At 38.5% G+C, this 26,753-nt stretch overlaps 1 protein-coding gene across 3 annotated transcripts in view; it reads right to left on the minus strand.

Moving 5' to 3' along the window:
- The window catches only part of LOC105383005 (outer mitochondrial transmembrane helix translocase), a 35,972-nt gene that overhangs the window by 4,280 nt on the left and 4,939 nt on the right, over positions 1 to 26,753 (minus strand). For 2 of the 3 annotated variants that reach the window (XM_048623254.1, XM_048623245.1), the window contains exons 6-7: positions 26,558 to 26,697; positions 411 to 542 (exon numbers count right to left, since the gene is read on the minus strand). In XM_048623254.1, coding sequence (XP_048479211.1) covers positions 411 to 542; positions 26,558 to 26,697 — 272 coding nt within the window. Of the gene's footprint in view, positions 1 to 410; positions 543 to 764; positions 895 to 26,557; positions 26,698 to 26,753 lie in introns of those variants that run through there. The other variant, XM_048623259.1, reaches the window with a different exon arrangement.

Raw genomic sequence — 26,753 nt, forward strand, 5'->3', positions numbered from 1 at the left:
ATATATAAAAAGACACATAATCTGGCTTATTTTTTAGCGGCTCAAAGAAAAAAGAACTTTTAAAGCACCAAAAGTAACGTATTGTTTAGATTTCTCATGATTTAGATTTGACACCAGCTGTCATCCCATACATTTTCGAGCTGTCCAAACGGGCCTATTATATTTCGACGACTGTAAGACGTGACAAAAGTTCTCCGTCGCGCTCGCTCTTGAGGCTGCGTGATGTGAGTGAGCGCGATGCAAAACTTTTGTCATATCCCTTCTATAGAGCTTCCACTATATTATTGTATTTTAGACGTTTCCTTATGTCTGGTAAGTAAAGTTGGTTTTCCTTTGCAGTCGTCAAATATGTATGGGATTTCGACTGTCAAAAAACCAATAATACACTACAGAGTATAGTGTAGACTCACATTGCTTTTTTCCTTATCCATCTCCCCCCGGGCCAGGTCGCGCACGCGGTACACGGCCGCCTGCCGACACAGCTCGTGCAGGTCCGAGCCAGAGAAGCCTTCTGTAGCCGCCGCCAACGTCTCGTAGTCAATCTGAAGAAGGAAACAAGGCTTTAGGTTTTGTAAGTTCATAGATAACTAGATGTTCCCGCGAGCTTCGCTTCTCCATAAAAAGTGTTCCCGTGGGAATTCCGGGATAAAAAGTAGCCTATGTTCTTTCTCAGGGTCTAGCTAGACCATCTGTAATCAAATTTCATTCAAATCCGTTCAGTAGTTTTGGCGTGAAAGAGTAACAGACAGACAGACACAGTTACTTTCGCATTTATAATATTAGTTAGGATTGTCTGGTAGAGACTGCTATAAGCAATAAGGCAGGCGGCCACAGCTCGTGCAGGTCCGAGCCCGAGAAGCCTTCAGTGGCCGCCGCTAACGCCTCGTAGTCAATCTGAGGAAGTAGAGAAGGCTTTAGGTTTTGTAATTTCATAGATAACTAGCTGTTCCCGCGAGCTTTTGATTTGTAATTTTTGTTCTTGGTGCAAATAAAGTATACTGTTGTATTTATGTAAGAAAGAAAAATTTGGGGGGAGAAACTTTAGTATTTGCAGGGCATTCATTGATTACAACAAAATGGATAAGTCTACGTTTTCTTCTGTCAGAGTTACATTCTATTTATTCTGTCTACTTCTGCTTTTTTAGGTTTCGGCTTAGTATACCCTTTTTGCAACACTCTGTATAACATAAATAAAGTTTTAATAAATGTCGCATTGTAGTGTAATAGATGCTCCCTAGATGGCTCCAGTGTAACTATTTCTACATCGCGGTATGGTTGTGTTTCAGCAGAATAATAAAGCATGAATTCACAAACTTGGTACTTTGAACAAGTCGTGAGATGAAAGCGAAACAGATGGATTTTAATTCAATTTTTAGATAGGGATGCGTAAGGGTTTATTATTTAATTTTCCCCGATCGTAGCCTCTTAATATAATTTACTACAAACCATTGTAAATATAAACATAACATATCTAACCTACACGACATTCTGTAGGTAGGATAGATTCTAGTAGGTAGATTAAGATGTACGGTAAACAGATACGATATATATGAAAGAATAAGAGCGGTGGTAGCTCAGTCGGGTAAGCGCCCGCTTCTCACGCCAGAGATGCGCTTCGAATCCCGGCGCTGACATGTACCAATGAGTTCTTTGAATTTAAGTACAATGTATACGATATAGCTATTACGGTGAAGGAAAACATAGTGAGGAAACCTGCATACTTATCTAGATATTATGTCAACCCACCAACCCGCAGTGGACCAGCTTGGTGGGAAATGGTCCAAGCTTAGGAAGGCAGTTTAGGCCTAGGGGATATGCACAAAGGTTCCCTTTCCAGAATACACCCACAGAGAATAGAGGAACAGATACGAAATTAGGTAGACGATACCGATAATATTTAAAGTCTGTTTTTTTTCATCTCTGATACTAAATTGCGGTTCTGAACGGTTCATCAACATCAAAAATTTATAATCAACCAATGAAATGAAGTGTACATATTTGAATTTAAATTATTTCTACCTACCTATAAAAGTGGTAAATAACGTTAAACAAAGTTCGAAATGTATTTATAAATTGTCATTACCTGTGGCTATGGGGTAATATCGACGCTGGAAAGGAGAAAATTACCAAACGGATTTTTTTGGCAATATGAGTTATATACAGGATGTCCTAAAAGTCAACGATATGCCTTGGAGGGCTGATAGACCAGCTCATGAGTGGCCAGAATATATGACCTCAGTAAAAATTCGATACTTTTCGAGATATTGGCACTGATCCTCAGTCGGCTCGACCTACTGACACAAAAGCTGGATGTACTGCCCAAACTTATTGCTGATGTCAATGACTTGAAAACCAACATGCAAGAGGTCATTAAAAGCTGTGAGTTCGCATGCCTCAAGGTGGACGACTTCGCGACCAAGCTGGATGACCTAAGCGGCCGTGTTGGCCAGTTGGAGGAAGTCAAGAAGATGGTGGAGGTCTCACAGGTAGCCGTAGACTCGCTGAAACAGGAGAGCGTTGTGAGAGACCAATGGTCGAGATTGAATAATGTGGAGATCAAGGGTGTGCCACTGAAAAGCACTGAAAATCTTTTTAAGATCGTCGAATCACTTGGTGAGCACACTAATTTCTGCATTTCTAAGTCTCAAATTAACTTTGTCTCTCGCATCCCATCCTTTCATGGCAAAGATAAATCAATCATACTTGGCTTTGTTAATCGCTACATTAAGGAGGATTTCATTGCGGCGGCCAGAGGGAAGAAAAACATACTAGCCTCTGACATCGGATTTGCTGACTCAGATCAACGCATATTTGTCAATGATCACCTATCATCAGGTAACAAAAAACTTTTAAACGAAGTTAAGTTACTGGCGAAAGAAAAAAATTGGCAATACGTGTGGGTAAAACATGCCAAAATCCATGTCCGCAAAAACGAAATGTCTCCCGTTTTGGTCATTAAATCATTGAGTGATTTAAACAAATACAAGTAGTCAGTTACCATATATATAAAACCTCACTATTTCTATTTAAAGTTAACATTTGTAATTGTTCCAAATTGTTTGCAACCTCTGTCTGCCTATCGCTTGACCAATTTTTTGTGCCGCTTCTTATCTTTTGTGCTCGCCTCGAAACCCTTTTGTTCGTGATCGCTACCTGCTACCGCTCGCCCATTACTTGTTTTTTAACAAATCATGCCAATATTATATTAGCTTCAATTGCATTGCGTATTACGTGTTATATTAGCTTACTTGCCGTACTTGATATTTTATGGTGTACTAATGCTGTTTTGCCGAACTGTGATTATAATAATTTTACCGACTTTAGTTGTGACTTACATCAATCTTTTTATGCGTTTTTAGATGTTCTGCGTTATCATTTAAGAATATTACTAGGAACTTTAATTTGCGTTTATTATAGTATTGCTGTAATCATGGGCGTACCCAGGTAGGGGCAGGGGGGGGCAGCTGCCCCCCCCTAGAAGATAAAATAAACTATTTTTTTCCGGCCAAGTGGGAATTAAAAAAGCTGCGCAAAATTAAGTGATGGAAAAACAAAATATCTTTTCTTTTCAGTCAGATATTTTGATTTATTTTTCATTTATCTACGGTAAACTAACCAGTCGGTTTAAGTCATAGAACGTACAAATTACCTGCGTATGTGTGATATTAATCTAATCAGACAGTAATTGGTATGCGTAGCTTTTCTAGAAAAATAAATATTTCAAATTTCAATAGGTTCCCACTAAGGGGGGTTTACCAGGTTTTTTGACAGAGTTGCCAGATTGACCCATTAGTTACTTACGAAAGAGTTTTTATATAACTAAATTTATTGATAATTTTCCTGACTTAACATGTTTACTTAACTAAGTATTTTCGGAGGTTTTTGCAATTTTAAATATGATTAAGTACGATAAAATTACCCTTAGGTACTGATTGAAGCAGTTGATGGTATTACCGTCACCCCGTGACGATTTCTACCTGAGCTGCGGCGCTCCGTGAGCTGTGTGTTTTGAACTTTCTGTAATCCTTGACTGACTCGACTTAGAGATGTCGCAGGCAATTTGTAAGATCTCGCCGTTTACATACGGCGTCGTCAGTTTACAAAGGCTCGCTGTTTTGTAATTTGCCGAAGGCATATTGATAACTCGTTGAATCGTTCTGATTTCGATGTTAATTGAAGTTTTAGGGTGACCATGACAAAACACAGTTTGAACTTGGAACAAATGGAAAAATCTGACTTTATTTCAGGATTTCTAGTAAGACTTTTTACTTTTATTTTCTAAAGTAGGTACGTAAGCAGGTACTACATAAGTTTAAATATTTAATAAAAAGATACATTTTAATAAAAAACGTAGTTATATACACAGAACAATAAAACTACGCATTTCCAGATAAAAACAAACACTGGTGCTCGAATGCATTAAACTTAGGAAAACGCTAAACCCTTTACTAAACAATTTAGGAAGCTCTAAATAATAATAGGATATTACTGCATGTGTCCTCCGTACACCGGGATCTATGGATAACGTAGTAGTTTTTAGGTGCGGGATAACCTCAAAAACTTTGTCGTTTGTATACGGCCTTTTTACTGCTCCTGAACTGTAATAAATTACTTTAAAGTCACAATTATTTGGTGAAAATGCTTCTACACTCGTAATATTTGCACTGTTTTGAGTATTTATTGAGTCACAGAACCACTACTTGACGCAATTTTTGTTATCGTGATCAACAGCGCCGCGCGTGGTAAGAACCAGAACTAAATTCTTCAATTTGCCGCGGCATTATGTAAACGGTGTATGGATTGTCAATTAAATGTTTTGGCATATTATAAAATGACACGGCAATTTACATTTTGCCTTCGGCATATTACAAAACAGCGAGCGTTTGTAAACTGCCGACGCCGTATGTAAACGGCGAGACCTTACAAAATGCCTGCGACAGAGATACGGTTTTGGTATATTGTTTAGGGTGGATTTCAACAAGTCCTAAAAAATCTTCATTTCCGTGGACTTTTTTATCTTAAGGTTTTTTATATTAGAAAAACGCTTTTATTAAAGTTTTTGTTAATGGTAGTGTTCTTACTAAATGGGTAGCAGATAAGTTAAAAACTTAACGAGATATGGATGATTAAAAATTTCGTGCCACGGCGATGAAACATGCGTTCACGGCAATGAAACAAGCGTCCACGGCAATGAAACAAAGGCCCACGGCAATGAAACAAACTTCCACGGCAATGAAAGAACGGTATATAATGGAAATGAAAGAATCAATCCACTGCAATTTTTTAAAAAGACTGTGAGGGAAACGTAAACTTAGACAGGTATGTATGGCAGAAATATTTGGATAGATATTGAAACGAAAGAAAGAACGACAGTATGTATAAAAAATAAGAATATAGTATGGAATTCTCTAAGTAGCATTGTGGGGTCCGTATTGCGACGTATAAAACAAAATGTTTCATTTCACACTAATAACGTTCACAAACCTTGATAAACCTTACCTATAACATCTATATTTTCATAAGGTAGTATAGTAATTTGTATACTGTTCATTTTATGTAAAATTCATAAAATATACTATAATATGACATAATCTGTGCAGAATTACACAACACCGGCAAAAAACCTAGCACCAAAATATAAAGATAGGTGCGGTTAGGTGCACATGTTGGTCAGCTAAGCGTCCCCCTACATAGCGCCAATAATAATAACGCAGTTAAAACTCCTTGCACCAAAACCTAAACATAGAGCGTCTCCCCATGTAGCCCCGCTTCGCTTTCGATGAACATGTGCACTTAACCGCTCCTCCTCGCTTTTCTCGTCATCGCACCTATCTTTAGGTTGTGGTGCTAGAGGTTTCGATGGTGTTGTGTAATTTAACACAGATTATGTGATATGATAGAATATTTTATGAACTTTATGCTAAATCATAGTATATTTTAATTGGTATAATAATATGAAATGTACATGTTATCATCATCAGCCTATAATCATCCAATGCTGGACATAGGCCTCTCCCAAGGAGCGCCACAACACTCGGTCCTCGGTCTTCCGAATCCAGCCACTACCGGCTACCTGCCTAAGCTCGCATATTTTGACAGCTATGTTGGCAACCTTAGTCCTCTGACGTATAATATCTTTTCTGATAGGTACCATCCCAAGCATAGCTCTCTCCATAGCACGCTGAGTGACTTTAAATCGGTGGACCAGTCCCACCATCAGTGTCCACGTCTCTGCACCATATTTCATAACTGGCAGGGCGCAATGGTTGAAGACTGTTGGATGCGCCTTTCAGCCTCCTTGTCGAAGTTGCTTCTGCCTTAGAATAACAAGTACAAGTGCTAGTCTCGTTATTCTATGCTTCTGCCTAGCCGAATAGTCTGCCTCCGGTAGTCATATTATTGCACAACTTCGATAGTTGTCTCACGAACGATCACCGGCTCCGGTTTTATGTGAACATTCTACATGACTTTTGTCTTGCCCAAGTTCATACGGAGGCCTACACGTTGCAAGCAGCATTAAGGCCACTTAGCATCCAGCTGAGTTCCTGCAGAGATGTATGTTCTATTATATTCTATTCTACTATCTGTGGGAGGTGTAAGTATCTGCACCTGGCTCTCTCGAATGGGACCTTTGTGCAATGTGAATATTCTATTCCAAGGTCTAAGCTGCCTTTCTAAGCTTGGACCATTTCCCACCACGCTGGTCCACAGGGGGTTGGTGGGTTCACATATTATCTAGATGTGCTAAATCAATAGGTAGATATGCAGGATTCATCACGATGTTTTCCTTCACCGTAAGAGCGATGGTATACATTGTATTTAAATTCAAAGGAACACATTGGTACATGTCAGCGCCGGAATTCGCACCCACATCACTGGCGTGGGAAGCGGGCGCTTACCCGACTGAGCTACCACCGATCTTATTTATACATAACGTTTATATATTTCGTTTTTATACATCGCGATACGCACCCGTTTTAACGCACTGCAAAAAGAGGTAATTTGACTAGTCCTGTAGGTAATATGTCAGTGATCGGTATTACCTGTATTACAGGTAAAAGATGGTAAAGATATGTTACTTTGCCTAGTAATCCATACCACGGTGATGAAAACATAAGTCACGGAAATGAATAACCTGGCCACGGAAATGAATAACCTAACCACGGCAATGAATACAAATTATTTTACAAGACATGGCAATGAAATTTTTTTCATTGCCGTGGCTTTTTTTTCATTGCCATAGCAAATATTGGCCACGGAAGCCACGGAAATGAAAGCATGGCGATGAAAACCAAGGCATTAAATATAAATAACTAAAAAAGTATTAACTATTCGAAGAAATAAACACTTTATAAGGTAAATATTTTCAAAAACCTTTCTTTTGAATGCTTACTCTAGAAGACAAACTTAATTTTAAAGAAGTTATATCTATCCACGGCAATGAAAGAAAAAATGTCCAGTCCCCAAAATTTTTACTGATTTTCACTATAGCGCAAAAACGCGGGCACCGATGTATCTCCTTCCACGTCGAGCAGTTAGGCGACACTTGTAAGAAACGATTAGCGCACTGAGGGGGGCACCCAAGTTCATAGGTAAAACAATATCCTTGATCATGTTTAGGACACGGCGATGAACAGAAGTTCTGGGACACATGAATTCTCACTTACCGTTCGTTATATTCTTTATATATTTCAATTAATGTATTCTGTAACAATACTTTAACTATTAATGTATCAAATGAAACTAAGTTTAACTATCAACACTCAATATTTTTTCATCAATGAAGAATAATACAAAACGTGGTGACGTGGGGACAGACACGGCAATGAAAGATTTGGAGGTTTAATTATTATTTTTTAAATATCCATTAATCCTTTTAATACAATATTTAGTGCTACACATAGATAACTATTTTACTTAACCGGAAAAAAATATTAGAAAATTATAACTTGGTTTTTTAGTACCGATTTCATTGATGCCACGCAATTTTTGGCTGCGGGAAATTCACCCTTTAGCTTATTTCAAATACTTTTTTAAAAAAATATAAAAATATCATCAAAGTGGGGCTTTTTTCAAAGTAATTCAAGTAAATGTAGATATTTGATGCTTCTTTTGCTTTAAAAAATTAGATTAGGTGCTTTTAACTTATTTTATGTACCCTTTTAGCAGATGTAAATATTTTTTATGGATAGAAATGACTATTTGCGTTTAAATCTCGATATATGTTTTTTTACGACGAAGAAGTAAAAACTTTAAAATGGCCGCCATTTTTAGAATATTGAGATTTTACCCCACATATAAGGGTGTTTTCTCGATGAAATTACTCGTAGAATCCACCCTTAAAGTTTGTCGGGTCCGAAAAACAACACACTGTATATCGTATAAAAAAATATATTAATATTTTTAATTATCAATCAAAATCCTTGTTTTCGATCTTCAAAGTCAAAAAATGGCTTAAGGATGGCGGTAATACCTGCGGCTGCGTTTACGATATAATTAAATATTGTACAACATTTGTTAAGTATAGTAGGTTAACTGTTGTGCGGTTTACTGTTACGCACTACATTTTAAAGCTCCCGCGAAACAAGTTAATATTAACTAAATAAGTAAAAAAATTAATACTATTAGAAACTAAATTAGTGTTAAATTAATATTTTGTTTTTGACTTAGGGCAGATTTTTCAATAGTCAGATAAATGCTATCTGAGGAATTAAATTGTAGCTGTCACTGTCTAATACAAACATTCAGATGTGACAGGTAAAAAATATTCCTAAGATAACGTTTAACTGGACATTGAAAAATCAGCCCTTAATAGTTAAAATTAAATTTTCATGATTTTTTGACCTGAACGACCATCATCTCGAAATAGGTATGAACTGCCCCTCCCTAGCTGAAATCCTGGGTACGCCCTTGGCTGTAATAATCTATCCCCATGAATAATTTATGTGTTTATTATCAAAACGCCCGCGGGCTTCGTACTAAAACTAACACTTTTAAACACAATGTAAGACTTAATAACTATGATATTATAACTATAACTGAATCGTGGCTGCTGGATGGCATATCAGATAGTGAACTTTTCGACGAAAGGTATTGTGTATGGCGCCGTGATCGCGACTATGCAGCTACTGGGCAGACCAGGGGCGGGGGGGTTATGATCGCAGCTAAGAGTGAGCTCCATGCATCTCGGCGGGTGGAATATCAGTCCTCAGCCGAAGATATATGGGTGACGATTCGCTCCCCCGACACACGGCCGCGCGGTGGTTCACCTAATATCCAACTCTGTCTGCTGTACCTATGCTCCGACAAAAAAGACTTATCTTTCTCAGCGCAGTTACATAACTATCTCACGAAATTATCAGATGTTATTAGTGATAACGAAACGGATATTTTTTTGGTTGTAGGCGACTTCAACATGAGTTCCATAACGTGGTCCCCTTCGCATGATGGTTTTATACCGAGTAATTTATGTGCTGATTATATGGTAGATTTCATAGATGCTATTAATACTTGCAACCTACAGCAGTACTGTGATATCCGTAACGCGCATGGCCGTATTTTAGATCTGGTCTTGTGCACCCGTACGGTGTCGGTGCAGGCCTGTTTGGACCCGCTGGTGCCCGAGGATCCCCACCATAAGGCTCTAAATATCAATGCATCATTCGGCAACTTTAAACCGTTAGCTAGTGTTCCGCATAAACGGTATTCGTACAACCGGGGGGATTATTCGGAAATAAAGAAAATTATGAGTAAGACAGACTGGACCACGCTGTTGAGCGCACCTGATTTGAATAACGCGGTTGAATTGTTCTATAAACTTATTTTTGATTTAAGAGATATCTACATTCCTACCCATAGTCAGTCTAGGTTAAAGTACCCGCCATGGTACAACAGCTCCCTCATAAAGATGATTAGAGAAAAGTACAAATACTTGAAAAAGTTTAAAAACTACAATAATTTATCAGATGAATCATCGTTTCGCCTTCTGAGAGACCGAGTTAATAAAACCGAGCGACATTGTTTCTCAGCCTATATTTCTAACATTGAAAATTCTATCAAAACTAACCCTAAGGCATTCTGGTCGTACTTAAAAAGTAAAAATAATAATAGTACTTTTCCCTCTTGCATGTCTCTTGCTGGAGTAACCTCTGACACTGGCCAGGGTATTAGTGAACTTTTTTCATCTTACTTTCAGTCAACTTTTTTGGACCACTGTAATTCTAGCATTGCTAAACAGAATTTTTTGAATAATATAGCCCCTTCTAACTCAAATTGTGACATTGGCTCAGTTGAAATCATTGAATCTGAGGTTGAGAGACTACTGCGGTCATTAGACCTGACCAAATCAGCAGGTCCTGATACCATACCAGCCGTTTTCTTAGTAAACTGTGCATCAGAGTTAAGTGTACCGGTCGCATTACTTTTTCAACGCTGTATTAATGAAGGTATTATGCCGTCCCGCTGGAAAGTCGCCTTTATTTCACCAGTACATAAAAAGGGCTCCAAAGACTGCGTCGAGCACTACAGGCCTATATCCAAACTATGTCTACTGTCTAAGATACTTGAGCGCATTATCTACACGCAGCTCTACAGCGCTCTGAAGCATACCTTTAGTCCAGCCCAACACGGTTTTCTAAAACAAAGATCCACGGTCTCCAACCTTTTAATTTTTAGTGACTTTGTTACAAGTAAGCTGAATAATGGTGATCAAGTCGACACAATATACACGGATTACAGCAAAGCGTTCGACCGAATAGACCATTGTTTACTCCTGAACAAGCTTCATCTTGCTGGCATTAGAGGTAATTTATTCAGATGGTTTACATCCTATGTTAGCAATAGGTCTCAGGCGGTAGTACTTAATGGTTACACTTCTGCTTGGAGAAACATCCCTTCTGGAGTACCACAGGGTTCTCTGTTAGGTCCATTGCTGTTTATTGTTTTCATCGGCGACATTGACTCCTGTTTTAAAAATTCCTCTCACTTACTTTTTGCAGACGACATGAAAGTATTTGCGGTCGTCAACAATGCTGCTGATGCCTTACGTCTCCAAGAGGATATCTGTAGACTTGACCACTATTGTGCGAGTAACAAGTTAGACCTTAATGTCGCCAAGTGCTACTGTGTTACCTTTTCTAGAAAGAGACATTTGTTCGAAGCTTCTTACACAATCAAGGGTCATAACCTAGCAAGGGCGCTCTCATCGCGTGATCTAGGTGTCACCTATGATAGCAAATTGCTATTTGACCAGCATATTGACAATATTGTTAGTAAAGCGTCCAAATCTCTTGGCTTTATCATGCGAGCCTCTAAGCCTTTCAAATCAATGAAGACTGTAAAGCTGCTGTACTGCGCGTATGTTCGAAGTCATCTTGAATATGCCAGTCAGATTTGGAACCCTCAATACGAGGTTTATATTAATAGGCTGGAGAAGATACAGAGGAAGTTCACACGCTACATCGGATTTAAATTTAAGATTCCCTACACCGACTACGAACACCGCTGTGAACGCCTCCATCTCCTTCCCCTCAAACTGCGTAGGACAGTAGCCGACGTTATTTTCTTTTTTAAAATAATTAGAGGTCACATAGATTGTCCGGAGCTGCTTCAGATGGTAAACTTCAATGTCCCAACTAGACCATCCAGGAAATTCAAAACCCTGCACATACCCGCTTGCAGCACTAACTTTCGGCAAAACTTCTTTTCTATACGAACAAGTAATGCAATTAACAGTCTCTGCAACTCAAGCGAGGTCGATATATTTGGCAGTAGTTTAGAAACGGTTAAAGAAACTTATATACGCAATTTCGTATCGTCTTTGGCGTAGCGGCAGTAGAAGTGAATTACCTTTAAGCAGTGTCATGTTTCTTTGTATAATTGTTTTATGTTTAAGTTTTATGTATGAGTTTAGGTAAGTATACATTTAGACTTGTTTTTAATGTAGGAAGGTACAACCTACTATATAAATTCTTGATTAATTAAGTTATTTAGTTAAAATTTAGATACCTAGTTATATAATCATATTGTAGTGTAATAATTAAGTATAGCAATTAGCAAATTACTCTGTTAAGTAATTGTTAGCATAATTAAGTATGAGTGTAGGTACAATCATGTGTTCTTTATTATTGTATTAAGTTTTGTATCAGTGAAAACTGATAATTGGCTTTTAGCTATACGTTTTAATTGCTATCCAATTATTAATAGCTGTAAGTTTTCCGTAAATGTAAAATAAAATAAAATAAAATAAAATAATTGGTACTAACAATATGGAATTTTGTACCAGCGGCACGCAAAAAACTGATCCAAGGTGTCGATTTTCAGCAAATTTATAAAAGTGCCAAACTGAGGTCATATTATGATATTCTGGCCACTCATAAGCTGGCCTATAAGCCCTTCAAGGGATAACGTTGACTTTTGGGACACCCTGTATATCATTGGAATCGTTTTTTTTTGCGTGGAATGGTCGTACTCCTGTGTCTCTACGATGACTTTTATTGTCGCTTTGTAAATTGGTAATTTGTTCAAATTCCGTTATTTTCGGCGACCATGTTATAGAAACGCGACTTACGTCATTTCCTTACAGAATGCTACCACGGATAAGCAGTTGACCCTCCCAAAGATAGATAGCCACCGGGGATAAGTCAACTTGACAGATCGAACTTGATTGAAACGCTAAAGTCTATCGAAAGATAAAAATTTTAACTTTAGTTAGCAAAATCACAGATAGATAGGTTATCGAAACCGGCTGTAAAAGTTACAACCTGTCAAAATCGTATGAAAGTAACCAACAGCCATCGGTAGATAGAGTTATAGAAACTAGCAGTAAGCAACACAAACTCTGAAATTACAGTGAATTTCGTAAAATAATACTAAATTGTTAGGTGCTTGAAAAACCTACGCAAGAATTTAAAATATTCGACAGTAGGACAACATATTTAATGATATTTTTTTTGGAAAAAAAGCTTTAAACCGCTTTTACCAACATTTGGCTCCATGTCGTTAGGTAATTTTCTCCTTTCCAGTGCAGCGTCAATATGTCTGAATTTTTTTTTTTATATTATACTAGTTCAACCAAATGACACCTAGATGTCTCTAGTGTAGCAGTTTCTACATCGCGGTATGGTTGTGTTTTACCAGAACTACAAATGATTTCATTTCATTTTCATACATATCATAGTTAAAAACCATAGACAATTGAAAACAATTTTTATAAGGGATACGCAAAGGGACTTTTCTCCCCGAACGTAGCCCCTAATAAATACGTTAATTTAAACTATTATACCATATTACCAAAATTACATTACATTAAGCAATAAAGTTTGTTCTCTCATCACAGCATAGTCATAAAAAACAAAAAAGTTTTGATTATGACTAATAGGGTCACTTTTACCATATTGCATTAAAATCAACTTTCAATTGAATTTCAACTGTATGACAGGGTGGCTAAATACTAAAAAAAATAATAGTTTAATGTATAAAAAAAAGAGTTTATATAATAGGTATAGATATATACAGGGTTATTGGTAAGTAGACCAGATCCTTTCAGGGGGTGATAGAGGAAGGCATTTCCAGTCGATTGAACCCAATAATGCATTATCCTAAACTTAACCATTTCTAAGATATTTAATATTTAAGGTTTTTTGAATTTTTTGCCAAAATGTTTTGCTTAAAACCGAAAATTAAGTGCAGAGATGAATTTAAAAGGAACAAGTTAAACCACATAAACTAGGTAGATAATTATATCTTAATAAAAAAAATAATCCACAAAAAATTGTCTCAATTAATATGAAAATTTGAGTAATTATTGTAAAAAAATAAAATGGGGTAGGTACACTTTGGTTTTTGATGACCTCCTTTATAAACTTTAGTTTAACAGAATATCCCCTAGATGTCTCTCGTGTATCAGTTTCTACATAGCGGTATGGTTGTGTTTCAACAGAACTTTAGGTATGTATTTCATTCGTTCTTTTTTTTGAAAATCCCTCATTTGTGGCTCTTGTTTGTATTGTCTATGGTTTTTTGACAATTTAAATGTCACCAAACGTCAAATTTCAAGAAAATTTTCGCTGTTTGGTGCGTTCGAGTGAAATATTTTGGTAATATTACCATTGCAATTTTGCATTGCGCTACCCCATGGACTCATTAACTACTTTCTTGAGTTTCTTGGACATCGTCACATGAAATAATATACGACCGAGCTTGCTCCCGACCAAGCACGATCAGATTCCTTGGGAGTTCTTCGGCAGACGATTTGTATGCACCGGCTCCATGAGACGAAGAACAAAACAGCATGCCACCTGACTGATGACCCACCCACCGTTTACCCGGCCCCAGGAGCTAGAAGGCCTTGAGACAAAAGCTCGGGCAGGATTCTGACGGGCGGAACAGAATATCATCTACGATGCTTGTCCCACGGCCTGACTGAATAATATTTATATAATCAATGGAAGGAAAAAACAGTAGGTAAGTGCCAGTACCAGTCACATTTTATTATAATTGGGCACATGCACACAAAACAACTCAAAAAACTTTTTTCACTTGGCAGTACTTGGTCAACTAGGCCATTCATTGGAAGGAAACCCGTACCCTAGCAGTGACGACGTGATGGGCTATGATGATGAAGATGACAATAGGAGTCATAATCTTAGTTCATAAGTATAACTAAAATCTAATGAAACATTTTTGTTTGTTACCGAACATTGAAATTGGCTCGTAGGCAAGACGGAAGATGGTCAAAACCGGTCAGAAAATGATGGCCTAGACACGGTTGGAGAGCTCTTGTTGGCAGAAACCACCTGAAGATGGTCAGATGACATCAGAAACCTTGTGGTGATACAATGAACCGGAGCGGCACCGAACTGAAAAAGTTGAAAAACTTGGCATACATACTATGAGACCTATTTGATGACTGATATAAGCCAAGTTCAGACTGATTATTGTGATAGTTGATAACTAAGAATACCTAATATGCTTTTATTGTGTGTGAAATAGTATACTTTTTATAATTTATTAATTAAAAGTTTAATAAATGTTTTACTTACCTAAAGAAAATATTATATTTTTATAACCATTTAATTTAGTTGTACATGCTAGCATATCCAGCAGCATAGCAGTGTTGTTGATAAATAATAAAGCCTGACTAGGGTTTGTCGCTGTGGTGAAAGGATTAGCATCAGTTGCTGACTGCCCGGTGTCCCGGACTTATTCAATGTATATGATTTACATTTCGTGAACTCCACATTTAGCATTCAAACTATTCAATTAGCCACTTCATTACCTACATACTTTGGCGTGAATAGGCAAACTTAAAGTATATGGGAGACAACTGAAAATCAGTGGTTTGTTCCTAAGGGCAAACATATGCACTGAGTTGCTTCCAAACAAACTAATGTCTATCTATCTAACTTCTTAGCACATGTGAGCGACAGGTTTTGAATCCACATTTCTTCCGTGAGGGGCGGGCGCTTACCCGTCTGAGCTAACACCGCTACATATAAGTAATATACTTAATGTATAATTTTAGTCAAATAAAAAAGAGGATGTGTGTTTTGACAAATGTTGTTTTTAAAGCATTTTCAACGGGTTATTAGAGTCCCGGATCATCCTCCCTATAAGTATTATAGTAATTTTCCTTTCCTGCATCTCTTCTTGTAGAGCAAGGATGAAATTAACAAAAACTAAACAAATAATTATTTGTGTCACATGTTATCACCACCTTCGAACTTGAGTGATATAATGCTACCTAAACAAATGTCAAACTGAGACATGTGTGGATAAATTGGTACACCCATGTTAGGAAATAAGACAAATCTTCCAATCTCGCTGTCAAAATTGTAACTCACATCTTGTAGTGATTATTTCGTGTTGGCCATGTTAGCGTTTGTGAGGACAACTGGTATCACACAATTTGTTGCAACTAGCTGTCATTTATATCTTGTCACCGCCATACTGTGCTACGCGTGCAGATGCCGAGTAAAACGAGCGGGAGCGACTCAGTCCAGGTGGTGTCAGCGTGACACATGATTGCAGCCTTGAGCTGCCGGTGAAAACGCTCCACCAACCCATTGCACTGCGGATGATATGCGGTGGTACTTCGGTGCTGGAATCCGACAAATTTGGACAGGTGCTGGAAGAGGGCAGACTCAAACTGCCGGCCCCTATCGGTAACGATGGAGGTTGGGCAGCCGTACCTGGATATCCAGCAAGCTAGTAGCGCTTTAGCCACTGATTCCGCTGTCATATCGGTAATTGGGACAGCTTCCGGCCATCGCGTGAAGCGATCGACGGCTGTCAAGCAGTACCGGTATCCGTTGGAAGGAGGAAGAGGGCCGATGAGGTCTATATGGACATGTCTAAATCGCGTTGCAGGTACGTCAAGTGTGCCCAAAGGCGCGGACACATGTCGGGTAACTTTGCAACGCTGACAGTCTAGACATGCCTTAGCCCATTCGCGGCAGTCTTTCCTCATCAGTGGCCAAACGTAGCGCTGTGCTACAAGTTTGGCACTAGCATTGGCTCCAGGGTGACTCATCGAGTGTAGGCAGTCGAAAATGGCCCTGCGCAAAGGCTTAGGTACGAATGGCCTGGGGGTCGGTGTGCTGATATCACAGTACAATTCAGTATGACACCCGGGAATTGGTACCTTTGCTAGCCGAAGTGATGAATCACCCTGCAGCAATTGGATAAGCTCCGTGTCTGAAGCTTGGGATTCGGCTAATACCTCACCGTTGACTGGACTTTGCAGCTCCTCAACACGAGAGAGCGTGTCAGCCACCACGTTATCCTTGCCAGCAATGTGCTGGATATCGGTGGTGAACTGGGAGATAAAGTCCAGGTGTCTATACTGACGTGGCGAACAGTTACGCTTCCGTTCGTGGAAAGCGAAACACAGCGGCTTGTGGTCAGTATAGATGGTGAAGTGCCTGGCCTCTAGCATGTGCCGAAAATACCTAATGCTCTCGTAGATCGCGAGGAGCTCCCGGTCGTAGGGTGAGTATTTCACCTGCGTAGGGATCAATTTGCGGGAGAAAAATGCTAGAGGCTGCCAAATCCCATCCTTGTACTGCTGCAAAACACCGCCCATCGCCGAATCAGACGCATCCGTGACTAGACTCAATTTGGCCTGCGTATCCGGATGAGCCAGTAGCGCTGCGCTACAGAGGCTGTCCTTGATGTCGCTGAAGGCCTTCAGCGAGTTTCCGCTCACGTCGACGGGCTGTGATGCCTTAATGGAACCGGTCAGCAAAGCGTTAAGGGGAGCCTGAGTTAGGGCAGCATTGGGCAAAAATCGGCGGTAGAAATTGACCATGCCGAGGAAACGCCTGAGCTGCCTTGCCGTGGTTGGTACAGGAAACTCCCTTATTGCCTGCACTTTGCTTTCCAGAGGTTTGGTGCCGTCTTTGTTGATCGTGTAGCCTAGAAATGTTACCTCAGGAGCGCCGAAAACACACTTCGCTGTATTGAGGAGCATGCCGTATTCCTGCAGCAGTTCTCGTGCTCTTCCTGGGTCCTGGAAAATATCAAAAAATCGTCCAGGAATGGGTAACAAAAATCTAGGCCACGAGTCAGTTCGTCAACAAATCTCTGGAAAGTTTGCCCTGCATTCCGTAAGCCAAACGTCATGAACGGAAACTCGAAGAGTCCGAAGGGTGTAGTGATCGCGGTTTTCGCGATATCCCCTGGGAAAACTGGGATCTGATTATAGGCCTTAACCAGGTCCAGGGTGGAGAAAATCGTACACCCCGACAGACTGTGAGAAAAGTCATGGATGTGCCTGATTGGGTATTTGTCCGGTACCGTTCTGGCGTTCAACGCCCGATAGTCACCGCAAGGACGCCATCCGTTGTCCTTCTTCGGCGCCAGGTGAAGAGGAGACGCCCAAGAACTCTCGGAGGGACGCGCCGTGCCATTCGCCAACATTGCCTCGAACTCCGACTTCGCAATTTTAAGTTTGTCCGGGGCGAGTCGGCGCGGGGAACACGACACTGGAGGACCTGGGGTGGTGCGGATGTGGTGTTGTGTGTTGTGTTTAGGTGTGCGTGGTGAGCCGGCTGGCCGTGTAATGTCAGGGAACTCAGCAAGAATAACATGATACCTGGAGTCGCCAGTCGAGACCTTCACACTGTAAACACAAGAATCATTATCATCAGCAGGTACAGCTATACTAGAAAGACTAGTGGTGTTATCACATAGGCGTTGGTTTCTTATGTCTATCACAAGGTTGTAGAATGATAAGAAATCAACACCTATGATGGGCTTAGTTACATCAGCTACCGTAAATGTCCAATTAAAATCACGGCGTAAACCTATATTTAGAGTGAGGTGCACTGAGCCGTAGGTATATATGGTCGAACCATTAGCGGCGCACAGTTCGTAAGAAGTCTTTGCGCGGCGCTCACGAAGTGCCGATCTGGGGAAGACGCACAAGTCACTTCCGGTATCGACCAGGTATTGCAGTCCAGATCGACGGTCTGTCACGAAGAGGCGACTTGTGGCGGTGGCGTTGGAGGGTACGGTCGTCGCTACTTCCGGCCCTCTTGGCCGTTTCCCGCCGTGAAGTCGCAGGGCTGGATGCATCGCTTCGCCTGGTCCCTGAACCTCGAGTGGTGCCAGCAGATCGGGTGCTTCCGGTAGCTGGACTGGGAACGGGTCGAAGGTGATCGGCGGTCGCGTCGCTGCGGTGGTCGTCGGTCGCGGGATCGGGATCGGTGGCCGTGGACGTGGGCAGTGAGTGCGCTGACCTGCTTCGTCAACGCTGCGATCTGCTTCGCCATCTCCTCCATTGCCGACGTCGGCCTTGAGCTGGCCACGGCTGAGATGTGGTGTCCTGGCACGATATTGTGGATACGATCCGCTAGCTCAGCCAGCGCATCGAGGCTGGAGGTCGCCTGGGATGCCACGATGGTCTGCATGCTGCTGGGGAGTCGGCTGGTCCAGATGGTCTTGAGGAAGTCCTCTGGAACGTCAGGACCACCGAGGTGCCGCAGGTGACGCAGGAACTGTGTGGGCTTGCGGTCGCCCAGCTCCTCGTGCATCAACAGCTGCTTCACCTTGTTCTCCCTGGAGACGCACAGCCGCTTGATAAGCTTCGACTTCAGCTTCTCATACTTGTCGGCGTCGGGAGGCGAAGTAATTATATCCTCGACCTCTGCCGCATACTGGTGCTCCAGCTGCCCGATGACGTGGTAGAACTTAGTATTGTCGTCCGTTATTCGTGAGATAACGAATTGGCCCTCGAGTTGCGCGAACCAAATCGCCGGTTTCTCGGGCCAAAACGGGGGTACCTTTACGCCCACTCGGTACACGTCGGGCTGGTCTACCGCGTTTGCCGGGGCGCGCTTCCTCGCGCGCGGCGTCGGTGGCTGCGACTCTGCCGTATCTGCTTCACTATCCGTCATCTTCTTTATATTTCATGGTCCAACAAAGGGGTCACCAATTTAGGTATGTTGAGGTGCGACGATATAAATTAAAAGTCCGAACTCCAAATTGATATTAAAAGTTTATTATCATCACACTAACACACACAGAAAATATAGAAAGATAGAAGGAGTGAAAGAAGAAAGAATAAATAGTTTTTAGATAAGTTAACGAACAGTTTTTACACAAGATACACGAAACACGAACAGTCAATAGTCCTTATCACAAAGGCATACGGTTGATATTCGCGTAACAGGCGAGAGCGCAAACAAATAATGTAATAGCCGCGGAGGTGTAGTTCACGACTGGCGACTGATGCGCGCTTGCTCGCGCGCACAGAATTCGCGGGTACGCGCATAATAAAAACGGCAAAGTGTGTATCACATTTTTAACCACTGACAACAAAAATAAGGTGTTATAATTTTGTTGTGTATTTGTGTGTACATAATTATAGTTTAAATAAATGAATGTTTTGTATAATATAATAATATAGGTGTAGGTATATAAATAGATATTTTTAGATTATAATTTTATTTCTTATTTTGTATAGTGTAAGTGTAAATATTTGTAATAGGTAAATAATTAAATATAATGATAAATATATTTATGTGTGGTGAGTACGCCACAGAACTACAAAGGGTAAATTTGTCTACTTCAAAATTAATAATAATTATAGAATAGAATAGAATAGAATAGAATTCATTTATTCACAAGAAACAAGGTTATACATGAGATCTTAAACATCAAATTACAGTTTCTATCATGCTTCACCGAGGAATCGGTATGTGAAATACTTAACAAATAAAATGTTACTTCATGCACAAATTGAGATTACTTAAATAGGTATTAAATGCACCACAATAATTACATAAATTAAAATACTATGCCAATTCAATACAATTAATTAAATAGGTACTAGTGATATGTCAATTGAAATTAAAATAAGAATAACAAAATATTAATACATATTAAAATTCATTTGCAATCTCATAATTTAATTTATAATTCATTCTTTTATAATTAAAAAAGTCATTGATTGAATAAAATACATTTTCTGTCAACCAATATTTTAGTTTATGCTTAAATAGTTTTAGAGGCAATTGTTTTATTTCATGCGGTATACAGTTATAGACCTTTATAGTCATGATGTGACAATTTTTGCTATACAAGGCACTATTATGCTTTGGTAGAACTAGGCGTTCTTTGTTCCTTATGTCAAAATTTACAATGTTGCCAGCTTTTTTATAAAGATTAGGGTTACTTTTAACATGTATAGCTGCCTCTAGAATGTACATAGAAACAAGTGTCATAATTTTAGACTTTTTAAACAAAGGCTTGCACGAATCTGTTTGTTTCTTACCGTATATTGCTCTTAAACATTTTTTTTGAACAATAAAGGCTTTATTAAAGTCTGTGGAGTTTCCCCAAATCAATAAGCCATATCTTAGGACAGACAATACATATCCGTGATATGCTGCAAGAGCAGCCTTTTGGCCTGTTATCCTGCTCAATCTATACAGTACATACACGAACCTATTTAGCTTGTTACATACGTTTTCAATATGAGATTTCCAATTACAGTTCCTATCAATTGTAACTCCGAGAAATTTGACTGTATCGGACTCTTTGATTGTTTTATTTTTATGTTTTACTGTGAGACCCATTTTCTTGTTGTTATAATTTTGGAATTGGACATATGTAGTTTTATCAAGATTAATAATAATAATAATAGATTTTTCGGAAAGGGTGCGCAAGGGGACTAATCTCCCCGACCGTAGCCTCCCAACTAGGGTTTCGTTCCTGTCTTCCCGGGAATTCCCGTTCCCGGGAATTCCCGGGAAATTTGTCCTTCCCGAAACCGGGAAAAAAATGGCATTCCCGGGAATTCCCGGGTTTTGATTTTTAATCGATTCTATGCTATATTTTCATCTTTATTTATCTGTTTCTCCTACCTTAAACCAAAAAAATATATCGACAGGCTTGTCGTCTACGATCAGATACTCGGTTTATTTGTAAATTATTGAAAAATCATACGTGTTAATGTTTTCTCGCAGCTGCATTGCAAAGATCAATGACTCATTAACATCACCTTGTTTCACCTCTTCCTGATTCAATATTTTCATCTTTATTTATCTGTTGGTCCTGCCGCCTACCTAAAACCAAACAATTGATCGGCTTTTACATATGTGACCAAAGAGTATGTAAAAGCTAACGCTAGTGTGACGCCTGTCATATTCATGTTCATGTCCCGGTTTTGTGTCCGCGTTTATTTTTTATAAAATTACTAACGCATAGAAACAACCAAAATAAGAAGAAGGTTGAGCGATAAATCGTTGAAATTATAAATTTTTCTACAACATTACCTCAAGTGTAATTAGATAGATAGAATATTCTTTATTTGTACACACACATAAAATTAACTTACATAACTTAAATACTAACACAATATATGTACAAACATGGCGGTCTTATCGCTTAAAGCGATTTTTTCAAGACAACCTTAGGGTGGAAGAATAATAATAGTTCGATCAAATTAATTTTCTATTTTCATTATATGTTATAATAATATTACTTTCAAACTGTTAATTATAATACCTTTGTTATTGTTTAATTTACAATTAAGAAAAACAAATGATTTGGCATGTAAAACAAATAATCATAATTTTGGTTGTTAATTAATAATAATATTATCTGACTGTTGCTTTTTTCTACCTATACGAGTGATAAAAGTATATTTGATTTAATTGTAAGTGTTTTAATAGACTTTAATTAACCGAAAAAAACAAAACCAAGCATTTAAAATAAATTCCCGTTTCCCGGGAATTCCCGGGAAATCTTGAAAAAAAATCCCATTTCCCGGGAACAGCAAAAAGTCGGGAAAAACGAAACCCTACTCCCAACTCTCAAATCAATAAATTACGATTTCTGATCAAACAATTCTGTGAGATCCGTGATCGAGACTTGGGTGGTATGCAAATATAAACTGAGGCGCGAGCATAGGATTCGATACTATTTTCGAATCTACACGAAGGGTCGCTTTTACCAAACGCTAAACGTACTTAAATACATTTTTAAATACATTTTGTACTAACTGACAGACGTATGACAGGCTACTAAATACGTTTAGCGTTTGGTGAAATTCCACCTAACATGGAAAAAACAAATGCCACTTTTGGAACTAACAAATTTGCCTTACATTTTAACAGTGACATTTGACGATACGCAACGTAAACGGAGGTTTCGAATCCTGTGCTCGGGCAACATGTGAAATTATTATCATCTACCGACCCCATTGATAGCATATTCGAAAGTATTGATATAGGTATAATTTACTCACTAGTGGTTTCGTAGCTGCCAAGCAAGAAACTACAGACATTATTAAGTCTTCTTCTTCTTCTTAGCCGTTTTCAACCTCAAAGGTGTAGGCCTCCTTCAGTCTATGCCACTCATCTCGATCTTGGGCTATCTCTATCCATTTGCTTTCAGATGTTTTCCTTATATCGTCGGTCCCTTAAAATCGACACCTTGGATCAGTTTTTTGCGTGCCGCCGGTACAAAATTCCACATTGTTAGTATTTGTTTAGTATTGCATCACCCTGTAAAGCCCTGCTATTGATCATAGTAAAAAAATGACTTGGAAAACAGTGTTTTTTTAAACATACAGCATTACTCGTTAATTTTTTTTTGACTGTGATCAATAGCAGGGCTATACAGGGTGATGCAACACCAAACAAATACTAACAATATGGAATTTTGTACCAGCGGCACGCAAAAAACTGATCCAAGGTGTCGATTTTCAGCAAATTTATAAAAGTGCGAAACTGAGGTGATATTATGATATTCTGGCCACTCATAAGCTGGCCTATAACCCCTCAAGGGATAACGTTGACTTTTGGGACACCCTGTATATCATTGGAATCGTTTTTTTTTCCGTGGAAAGGTCTTACTCCTGTGTCTCTACGATGACTTTTATTGTCGCTTGGTAAATTGGTAATTTGTTCAAATTCCGTTATTTTCGGCGACCATGTTATAGAAACGCGACTTACGTAATTTCCTTACAGAATGCTGCCACGGATAAGCAGTCGACCCTCCCAAAGATAGATAGCCACCGGGGATAAGTCAACTTGACAGATGGTAAGTTAATGAAACGTTAAAGTCTATCGAAAGATAGAAACTTCAACTTTAGTAAGCAAAATCACAGGCAGATCAGTGCAGCGAGCACCGGATTCGATACTATTTTCGAATCTACACGAAGGGTCACTTTTTACCAAATGCTAAACGTATTTAAATACATTTTGTACTAACTGACAGACGTATGACAGGCTACTAAATACGTTATACGTAATACCCTAGTAGCAGTTTGGTAAAATTCCACCTAACATAATATATGGAAAAAAACAAATGTCACTTTTGGAACTAACTTTGCCTTACATTTTGACAGTGACAGTTGACGGTACGCAACGTAAACGGAGGTTTCGAATCCTATGCTCGCGGCTCAGATTATCGAAACCGGCTGTAAAAGTTACAACCTGTCAAAATCGTATGAAAGTAACCAACAGCCATCGGTAGATAGAGTTATAGAAACTAGCAGTAAGCGACAAACTCTGAAATTACAGTGAATTTCGTAAAATAATACTAAATTTGTTGAAATTGAAAAACCAATCTAAAAATTTAAAATATTAGACTGAACAACATTTGGCTCCATGTCGTTAGGTAATTTTCTCCTTTCCAGTGCAGCGTCGATATGTCTGAATTTTTTTTTTTTATATTATATTAGTTCAACCAAATGACACCTAGATGTCTCTAGTGTAGCAGTTTCTACATCGCGGTATGGTTGTGTTTTACCAGAACTACAAATGATGTATTTCATTTTCATACATATCAAATTCTGGGTGAAGGCGCCTATCGGCGCCTCCCCCACAGTTACGGTAAAACTGAATAAGTCCCTTATGGCCGACTTCAGTAAATAGATTTCATTTAGAAAAAAAAAAAAAAAAAAAAAAAAAATACATATCAAATTTTAAAGTTAAAAACCATAGACAATTGAAAACAATTTTTATAAGGGATACGCAAATACGCAAAGGGACTTTTATCCTCGAACGTAACCCCTAATAAATAAAATACATTAAATTATACCAAGCATAAAAAGTTTGTTCTCTCAATTCTCTCATAGCATAGTCTCTCTTAATGAATAAAAGCGTGCATCTATAACAAAATACAGAACAGTATTAGAGATTTAGACCTCAAATTAATTCAAAAAAAATTATTTAAATTATTAAAAAAAAATTATTGACTGATAATCGTATACGATAACAGAATATAGGTAACGAATGAGATTGACAATGACTATTCGGTTATAAATTATTTATTTTATGACATTGACTTTTTATAATTAATTACAATCTATATATTTTATGACTCACCCTTAGCTATTATTTTAATTAATTTAATTTAATTATTGATTGATAGTATTGTTAATTGGATACCTTCTTTTGTACATTTGCATGTTAGTATGCATGTATTAACTAGTGTGCTATATCACTAAATGTTCGTATGCTTAATAAGCAGTACATGGAATGTACCTACTACCAATTGTATAAGATCTCCATTGTGTACACGAATACAGAGTTTGATTTGATTTGAAAAAAATATAGTTATACATAAAAAACAAAAAAGTTTTGATTATGACTAATAGGGTTTCATCACTCTAGGGTGACTTGCATAACACAGTTAATCAAAATTAAATAGTTTGTCTCTTGCTTTGACAGTATAATGTCAGAGCAAGAGGTCATAGATTTAATTTTGATTAACTTTGTTGTGCAAGTCACCCTAACTATATTGCATTTAAATCAAATTTTAAATACATTTTGTAGTAACTGACAAAGGTATGTATGACAGGTGGCTAAATACTAAAAAAAAATAGTTTATTGTATAAAAAACACATGTTAGAAACAATTTGCAAGGAGGCGGTAGCCACTAGCCTGTATTACGGCCTCACTGAATTCACCAAGACACTAATAGAAGAATTTGAGTAGTTAGGTATACAAATTTATACCTAGGTTAGAACAAGTTATAAATAACATTATATGTATACTTAATTCTATATTTATAAGGTAAGTTCAGAGATGAATTTAAAAGGAACAAGTTAAACTACATAAACTAGGTAGATAATTATATCTTAAGAAATTATAATAATCCACAAAACATTGTCTTAATTAATATGAAAATTTGAGTAATTATTGTAAAAAAATTACAAAATAAAATAAAATACTTCCCATGACCTCCTTTATAAACTATTTTTTTATATTAAATAGTTTAACAGAATATCCCCTAGATGTCTCTCGTGTATCAGTTTCTACATCGCGGTATGGTTGTGTCTCAACAGAACTACAAAGCGTAAATTTGTCTACATCAAAATTAATAATAATAATAATAATAGATTTTTTGGAAAGGGTGCGCAAGGGGACTAATCTCCCCAACCGTAGCCTCCCAACTCCCAAAGCAATAAATTACGATCTCTAATCAAACAGTTCTGTGAGATCCGTGATCGAGACTTGGTTGGTATGCAAATATGCACGGTTCAACTGATGTGAAATTATTATTATCTACCGACCCCATTGATGGGATATTCGAAAATATTGATAAAATAAGTATAATTTACTTACTAGTGGTTTCGTAGCTGCCAAGCAAGAAACTACGGACAGTATTAAATATGGACTATTTAATATTGAATGCAGCTGCAGCAAAAACACAAACAAGAAATGTTCTTTCCACTGGACAGTGCTGGGGGCAATGGTCGGGACAGTACTTCACAGTACTTATTTATTTATTATTTTATTTTGTTATCTTTGGTTTTTGTATGTTTTGTTTCTACCTACCTATCTCTGTTAAATGTATATTTTTAACGTTTCTGTATATTTTGGTGTCAAATAAATGTATATCATTAAAAAAAAAATTAATACTTATTTTTGAATTGTTTCTGTGTGTGTGTCAAATAGTATTCTATACCCGTTTGCAATAGAATCCAACAATCATCATCCATCAATCATACTTTCTATTATCCTCCCGCTGACCTCGACTGAGCAGTGGCCGGGACAGTCCGCGGGGCAGTGGCTACGACAGTGGCCGGGACAGTACTCACGTCAGTGGCGGTGGGCTCGTGGCGCAGTATCAGCTGCAGGATCCTCTCCCTCTGGCCGCGACTCGGCATGGGCACGTGGAAGGTCGCCGGCATCCGGCGCTGGATGGCCTTGTCCAGGTCTTGAGGACGGTTCGTCGCTCCTGTGGAGAAGGAAAGAGATAGTGATGAAAAAGGGAACTCAGTATTGCTGCCAGAT

Source organism: Plutella xylostella, chromosome 3, assembly GCF_932276165.1.
Source record: "Plutella xylostella chromosome 3, ilPluXylo3.1, whole genome shotgun sequence".
NCBI classification, from domain to species: Eukaryota; Metazoa; Arthropoda; class Insecta; order Lepidoptera; family Plutellidae; genus Plutella; species Plutella xylostella.